Source organism: Monopterus albus, unplaced genomic scaffold (genome assembly GCF_001952655.1).
Source record: "Monopterus albus unplaced genomic scaffold, M_albus_1.0 scaffold127.1, whole genome shotgun sequence".
NCBI lineage: Eukaryota > Metazoa > Chordata > Actinopteri > Synbranchiformes > Synbranchidae > Monopterus > Monopterus albus.
The window spans coordinates 1,138,086-1,146,609 of NW_018128007.1; the positions used below are offsets into that span (position 1 = coordinate 1,138,086).

Genomic DNA, 8,524 nt, shown 5'->3' on the forward strand with positions numbered 1-8,524 from the left:
GAACCAACCTCCTAAAAAAAAAGATGTCGCCCTACTAAAATGCAACCACAAATAAGATGATAGCTAGCATTACCAGTAAAACGTTCCCAGCCAATGTATTTTTTCTACTAAAATATCATCTTCCATCACATGATCCAGTTTTCTGACTATAGCATTATTTCAAGTTTTATTATGGTTATGTGTTGACTCACTCAGCTCTTGGTCAAGAAGGAGCAAAACTAAAAAAAAAAAAGACCTCAGAGCAGAACTCAAAGTGGAGTCAAACTCCAGTTGCTCGTGAGGCAGACTTGTGCGTTACGCCTTCGCAAGCCTCCCCACTCTGGCTACAGCGCCTTCTATTTCTGTAGGAATTAGAGAGCACCATCCAATAGTCAAATACGCTCCCTACAAAATGTATTTGTGTTTGCAATTTAGTTGCAAAGGAACATTTTAAGACACAAGGTGACTGGCCAAGTAGGCTATAAAATAGTAATTTGCAAGACAGTGATAAGCAGCTGTTAAATCTCCATTCTGCTTGCGTTTTAATGCTGCTGTATTCACAGTATCGTTGTACAAAGTCCACATAACTGCAGCTGTTTGATATATCAGATTTCAAATGTTCACAAAGAAGTTCTCCTCTTGATTGTAGCACTTTATTTACTATGTTATCCATGTTCAATAGATCTTTGACTAGAAATGTGAAACCCAGTGTAACAGATAATAATATAATCTAACAGTATAAAACAAAGTGCCATCTAATGGTGACACCATGCAAACCAAGAAACAGCTCTGTGTAGGTTTACTGTGAAATCTAGACGCCTTCTCAGGCAAAAAGATAGGGGGGCTGCTGGAAGCTGGCTAGGAACTGAATGGCAGCTGAATACAATTCAGCTGAGGGAAAAAAAAGCAATTCTGAGTGGCTGTATCTGTAGTTGTATTTATTTAATTTTTTTTTTTTTTTACCTTTGGGGGTTCCAGTAGTAGCTGGTGAAAATCTTTGAGTTGTGGTTTCACAGCTTCCAGTATGCTGTGGTTGACTGAGAATGAAGGATGGGACATCCCAGGAGGGCATTCCATATGACCCTCAAACCTACAACATTGAAATTGGACAGGACTGGTTAGACAAAACTGGAGATATTTAACAATGTGAATTGTTTGGTAAATTCAACAATTATTTGTACTCAATGTGCTTACTCATTTACAGCAGCCATCATTAATGGTGGTATGAACACTGATTTCAACTACGAACTTAAAAGCACAGTGGTGCTGTCCAATGATAGTGTGGTAAGACATATGCTGATGATAAATGTATACTGAGCCAGAATCAGTTGTCCATTGCATTAATTGCCCATCAAGTTAAAAAAAAGCTTGGTTGGAGTTGGTTAACTTTTCAGCTGCATGTGTACAAAGATAGCCTAAGAATATGCACTGCATAAAGGGTAGGAATAAAAAGTTAAGCTTCAGCCTATACCCTTTCAATCAAATACACTTATTTTTTTTCTTTCCCTGATTGCTTTTTTTTTTAAATTGTTGTTCTTGGATGTATACAAGATGATCAAAATAAAGAAAAAAGAGATTGTCAGATTAACAAGAATTTACTTAAAATAAAGCTGGCAATTTTGTTACAGTCGCAGTGAATGATAGAAACTTCAATAGAGCCCCTTTCCTACTGCCCAAAAAACCCATGTAAACTTGCCACAAATCGGCTTTTGACAGCAGTGGGAAAGCAACTACTGGTACAAATGATCGGTGTGGCTGGTTTTCCATATGTGCATCTTGTTTGTTTGTCCATTAAAGTGTAATGCACAGCTGCTTATCTTATGTTCTGGTGACATGCATCCATCTGACCAAAACTAGGATGTTAACAAAAATGTGTTGGGAAAACATTTTGAAGAGAAATTCTAAATCAGAGGAATCAAATATATATCCTTATATTCTTTAGCGGTGCATGGTAACACGAATCAAGCAAAACAACCTGCGCTGCTGGTTAACTGATGGGAGGAGCGCAAACTTGTTGGTAAACTAGGCTATAACCATGTCAAAAAAATAGCCTGTAGAGCATTGTTTCCACAGAAATACAAGTGTGCTGCCTTTCTCATTATTCTGACAAATCCATATGGTAGCTTGACATTGTCAATTTAAATTGATTGCAATTTAAATCTTACATCATATGCAGCTGTCGTTATTCATTTTTAAATGCTCAGAAATATGCTTGTCACTCTTTTGTGTTTGATTACTGATGCTAATGTGGTTGAGATCATCACTGAAATTCATGCCAGTTGATTTTCTGACACTCTAGGCTATACTGTACATATTTAAAAAATAAACCTGAATAGTCACACTGAACAGCCAAATCCAAGTCAACTGGCAAAATTCTTAGTTTGGTACAGCCCTAATTTCTAGTGATACAGTGCCTATAAGAAGTATTCACCCCCTTAGAGGTTTTACCATTTTATTGATTTTATAAATCAATCATGGTCAATATAATTTGGCTTTTTTGACAAAAATATATTACAAAAAAACCTCTGTTTCTACAAAGTAACATCAAATAAATAAAAATAGGTAATGGGAAATAAGTGAATGCATAAATATTCACCCCTTTCAAGTCAGTATTTCATAGATGCACCTATGGCTGCAATCACAGCACCGAGTCTGTGTGGATAGGTCTCAGTCCAAATTATGAAACAGATCAGAACCAAAATCTAATCAATTGTTCCACAGGCCATACCCTACCTCTCCAAAAAAAAATTCATCCCAATTCATTCATTACTTTTTGAGTTGTGCTCTTAAACAAAAACGTTCAAATACATAACCCCTGCCCTTGGCATTATAATACAATATGACGAATTTTGTCCACATTTCATGTTCTCCAAGAATCCTATCACCTACTGTACATCTAATGTCAAATAAAAACCACAAGTGCAAATGTCACAGGACATACGCTGGTCTCCTTGTCTCAAACAACGTGAGGAGGATCTGGATAACACTGACAATTGCAGACTCATTCTTCTCCTTGCTGAAGATATTAGACAGGAGCTGTTCCACCGTCTCCTGTCTGAGGAAGAGGACAGATATCAAAATGAACAGAAAGTAGACAAATTCACTAGCCGTCTCAACAGGGCAGAGTGTCTCGCCTACTAAGCAAAAATGACAGTCTTTGTTAGATTAATGTATTATCACTGACTGTGCAAAATAAACTGAACAAAAGCAAAAATGGTGAGTAATAAAAAGCTAAATGACTTGATATGCTGCATTATGATAAATCACTGGTACAGTCAAATGAATCTAAGGAATGCTTAAGCTTCACTATTTTGTTGGGGATCAAGAGTCAGGACCAAAACATTGTACAAATGAACCATGTTTGTTCAGTACAGTACTGACTGTAAATGTTCTCAGGGATAAATGAATTCATACTTTTCAAGTGTGGCCAGAAGTGGATCAGGCTCTGAGCAACCCTGGACCTGAAACATCTGATCTCTGCTCAGTCTGATGATCTCGCACAGCGATTGGGAGGCATTGGAGTGTCTCTGTATCAAGAAAGATGGACAAAAAGAACAAATAAAGAAATACACCACAAATCTGTGGCTCTGAGTCACTCGCATTAATCTACTAATCAAATTTTTATTGTTCTCGAGTTTTCATCCTGATTCAATTTAAGGCCCCCCATCAGACAGAGAATATTTTAATAGCAGAGGGTGACTTTTGTAATTTTCAATGAAAGTGAAGTGTTTTTGCTTGCTGCTTTTGCACTGCTCAGCAACTTATGTGGTTTTCCATGGTTTTCCTGAAACAAGCATTTTGTGATGGTGACCCGAAATATACTGTTGCCCTAGCACTAAGAACTGCTCAGCTGCTCAACAGGACAAATAAATAATAATAATAATAATAATAAACAGCATTTATACAGCACTTTAACTCAGAAGGGCCCAAAGTGCTGCACAGTATAGACTTATCTATCGACTAAAACAATAGTAAAACAAATAAAACTGTACTAAACAGTCAACAAGATAATCACAGAACATAAAACCATGTAGACAATACCATTTAGAGGCAGATAAAACAGATTAAAGATCAAAAGCCTGTTTAAAAAGGTGCATTTTTAATGTGAATTTAAAAACTGCTAGCTCGGTGATAGACTGAATCTCAAGCAGTAGCGAGTTCCAGAGTCTGGGGCCATAAACAGCAAACGCATGGTCACCCCATTTTTCGGATCGGGACAGTGGAACCACTAGGGACAGATTATTAGAAGAGCACAGGGCTCTATGAGGAACATAGATAAAAGTTTGGACAGGTAAAATGGAGCAAGGCCATGTAAGGCTTTGAACACATAAAAATCTTAAACTCAACTCTAAAATGTACAGGCAGTCAGTGTAATGTGAGAAGAACAGGAGTAATATGGATCTGTGTAACTGATGATCATTTTGGTGATGGGGGCCCAACAATTAACAAATTGACAGCCTCGACGTTAACATTTGCCTGCTTGCAAAGGGCAAGTAAATTATATGTTCAGGCATCATGCATTTGCCCAATTGGGTAAATGTCTGACCCACTGGAATTGTGATAGAGTGAATTACAAGTGACATAACCTAGGTGTAAACAGCAGTTGGAAAAAATATATTGTGTCATGCATAAAGTGCACATCCTAACCGACTTGCTAAAATAAGAATGTCAAGATGATGTCTGTGGAATTGTTAAAAAATAAATACATAAAAAAAAAAATAAAAAAAAAAAATCAGTTTTAATGACTTTAACCTAAATGTATGTAAACATCTGACTTGAACTGTAAGAGTAATTATAAATGTTTTTATGTTTGGATAAATGACTGTTTTTTGCAGGTTGTAAAACAGTCTCACTGGGGCCTAAAAACATATGACAAAACTATCTGCAGGGCTCAATGGTTATGTGATTTTCTTGCCCAACTTGAAAAAGCGGATCCTTTTGTAAAAGTAGACATGCAAATACTCGAGCACCTTTTTTTTTTTTTTTTTTTACAAACACACAGTTTCCAGAACTAAAAGAGTTCATCAAGAGCCCACAAGAGACTTTAATATCTTCATGGCCAAAGGAGGGAACTCACATCCTCATCTTGAGAAGGCTGTACCATGTCCACTAATCTCTGAATCACCTTCTCCTCATTCAGCCACTGAAAGAGGACAAAGTGCAGACATAGTTAGTGCAACACAACATATTAAAAGAAAAACTAAATTAACAAAAATCTTTGATATAATAAGTTGCTATGGGAAGCGCCTTCTGGTATGACCAATCACAGAAGCTCCATTACCATCATGTCTCTCATGGGACATACCAATTAACTGAGTCATATGGACCAGCCCGTCCGCCTTTATAACCATCTATGGCCCTACAGACACCATGCGTAGTGCATTTCTTCCAGGTGCCCTTTCAGGTGACCCACTCCCAAGCCCGTAACAACTCAAAGTTGACACCCCAAACCTTCACAGATTTAAGATTAATGAACACTGAGGATTTAAAGCACAAGTGAAGGCACAGTCATCCAAGTACAGCAAATACAGTGCCTTGCAAAAGTATTCATACTCCTTGAACTTTTCCAAATTTTGTCACATTACAACCACAAACTTAAATGTATTTTTTGGGGATTTTATGTGATAGACCAACACCAAATATCGCATAATTGTTAAGTGGAAGAAAAATTATATGCGGTGTTCAAGATTTTTTTTTTAACAAATAATCTGAAAAGTTAGGCGTGCATATGTATTCTGCCCCTCTATGTCAATACTTTGTCGAACCACCTTTCGCTGCAATTACAGCTGCAAGTCTTTTGGGGTATGTCTCTACCAGCTTTGCACATCTAGAGTTACTTAAGTTTGGCGTTGTAACGTAACAAAATGTGGAAAAGTTCAAGGAGTATGAATACTTTTGCAAAGCACTGTATATCCAACACAGAAATGCCTTTTAACAGGGCCCACGAAGTGGCCATCCTCTTCGTCGAATGAGCTTGCAGGTTGTCCAGGGGCTGTAAACCACTATGCTCATAAGAAAGAATAACTGTCCCTGCTACCCAGTAAGATAGATGCTGTCATGATAGGGCCTTTCCCCTGTGAGAAGATACTCAAGCTATAAAGTGCTGGTTGCTCTGCCTACAATCTTCTGTCCAGATAAATGCATAAAGCTCAAACAGGACAGCGTGTATTAAGCCACCTCTGGCTCTTGCTGGCAAAAGGCAAGCAGCTTCAGAGTTAGGAGGACCCGCTAAGCTTAGGCACAAAAGCAGGATGAGGGTGCAACAATTTCCCGCTGGACAAGCATCTTCACCACATTAACTGACAGCAAAAATATGATTGAGTAAGGGGGGGGGACAGACATGAATCTTAAAAGAAAAATGTGGTGGGTCCAGGATTGATGTAGTGTCAACTGACGCATTTGATATAATGGAAATCTCTGTTCCATGACAAGCACAAAAAAGTGGTGGATAAAATTAGTCCCAGGTACATCTTTACCAAGTGAGAGTTTTCTCTAGCAGACCTCATCTTGCACCTGAGTGTGAACAAACTCATCATCTCACAGGAGAACATAAAAATAGAATGAATAAAATTGTGTTGTTTTGAAACACTATAGAGTGTGTATTTGGGTTATGCTGCACTTTGTGTTGACAGTGAAGAAGTGTTTGTTCCTTATGTTCTTACCCAGAATTTTAAAGCAAACATTTAACATTTCTGTCAAATAAATAAAAAGCACATTTAAATTGGTAGAAGGCGGAGATTATATTTAGCACGGCAGACCGTGCTGTCCTGCTACTCACGTTGAGAACATCCTGTCGTAGCTGTTGTGGTTCAATGCAGGTGAGCAATCTCAGCAGCAGGTCCATGATTGCAGATGTCCCAATGTGCTTGATCATCAAGTCTACAAAGTCTTCCCGCTTTCGCAAAAAATCCACTATCTATAAACAGAAAAACAAAAACAAAACAAAAAAAAAAAACGTAAAAATCTAAAATCAATTAAGTGTAAATCACTAAAAGACAACATTCAGAGCATGTGACCTGATTATTTGTAGTTATCATCTTGTATGGTTTCTGGAAAGACCATATCAGATGGTAATTGGAACATTTTTCTTAAACACAAAACCTTCTTTTCAGCAACTCACCTGTTCAGGTTTGCGCCCTATTAGAATGGACAGGACCTTGGAGAAGAAGCTAGCCAGAAGTGGGTTAAGAGGTGGCTCATTCTGGAGGAAGCCATACAATTTCATCAGCAGTTTGTCATCTTCTCCCAATCTGTCATTGATTTGGCCCACATCTGATGTAAGAAGCTCACAGGATATGTTGGGATACCTGAAAGATGAACAAGAGCTCCTCCTCAGATGTTTCCAATACAACCATTACAATACTGTGAAGCTATGTTTACACTGGATGAATGGCCACTACACAGAATTCTTCATAACAGATAATAATCTTGACTACTCAAGCTGTGTGGTAGATGCCAAGAATTGTTAGGATATAATGTTTTATTGGCCCCAATACCAATCCAAATCCTTTAATATTATCTGCCGATACTGATTCTGATACATACTGAAATTTAAGTTTCTCTGACAAATTGTATTTTTCAGGAACTTCTTGATCAAAATACTGAATCAGGTCCTGGTTCCAAAATATTAAATTAATTAGCTTAATTTATTGATATGAATAAAAGAGTAACTGGGCATAGGGCAACACACTCTCAGAACTACAGATTCATTACAGGGCAGATACTAACTAATACTTCGTATCTGTATGTGAACACACAGTTTGGGTAATGAGTCCAATTTAGATATCACTGTTTGATACTATAATAACACTGCATTAAAAAGGTGGTGGCTGTCACAGCACTACTGGACAGAAGTGTTAAACTTACCATGTCTACACCGAAAGCACAACAGGTGCAGCACATAACACTCACATGTACAGTGCCTTGCGAAAGTATTCGGCCCCCTTGAACTTTGCGACCTTTTGCCACATTTCAGGCTTCAAACATAAAGATATAAAACTGTAATTTTTTGCGAAGAATCAACAACAAGTGGGACACAATCATGAAGTGGAACAAAATTTATTGGATATTTCAAACTTTTTTAACAAATAAAAAACTGAAAAATTGGGCGTGCAAAATTATTCAAATCCACATAAGGGATGACGGCAACATTCATAGATCCTGGAATGCACAATGAGGGGCAATGTTCATTCCTATTACAGAGGCCCACTGAAATTTTTTTGAGGAAAAGCTGTGTTAGACTGCATATTGTTTATAGTAAAGTATTTTTATATACAAATATAAAAATGAAAATGTTTCTGGAGTGGGACTTTAATTAATTATAGAAGTTGTGCAGAAGCTGCCCATAGCTCTACACAGTGATCCATGTGTGTACTGTATGTGTTTCTATGCTGCTCCAAATGAGTCTGTTCTGGTTCAACTTGTCTTATTAAATGAGCTTAAAAATAAAGTGACACCTTAGTTATAAAACACTGAGCAGGCTGTAACACACAAGAGTGTGTATTTTTGTGTGAATGCATGATTGATGGAGGCGGAACCCCAGGTT

General features: G+C 37.6%; 1 protein-coding gene across 7 annotated transcripts in view; it reads right to left on the reverse strand.

Annotated features, from left to right (window-relative positions):
* The window catches only part of ppp6r3 (protein phosphatase 6, regulatory subunit 3), a 54,039-nt gene that overhangs the window by 32,043 nt on the left and 13,472 nt on the right, over window positions 1-8,524 (reverse strand). For all 7 annotated transcript variants that reach the window (XM_020612681.1, XM_020612678.1, XM_020612676.1 and 4 more), the window contains 6 exons: window positions 7,100-7,286; window positions 6,758-6,895; window positions 5,057-5,122; window positions 3,394-3,506; window positions 2,921-3,034; window positions 943-1,069 (listed from right to left, as the gene is read on the reverse strand). In XM_020612681.1, the coding sequence (XP_020468337.1) occupies window positions 943-1,069; window positions 2,921-3,034; window positions 3,394-3,506; window positions 5,057-5,122; window positions 6,758-6,895; window positions 7,100-7,286 (745 nt within the window). The remainder of the gene's footprint in view (window positions 1-942; window positions 1,070-2,920; window positions 3,035-3,393; window positions 3,507-5,056; window positions 5,123-6,757; window positions 6,896-7,099; window positions 7,287-8,524) is intronic.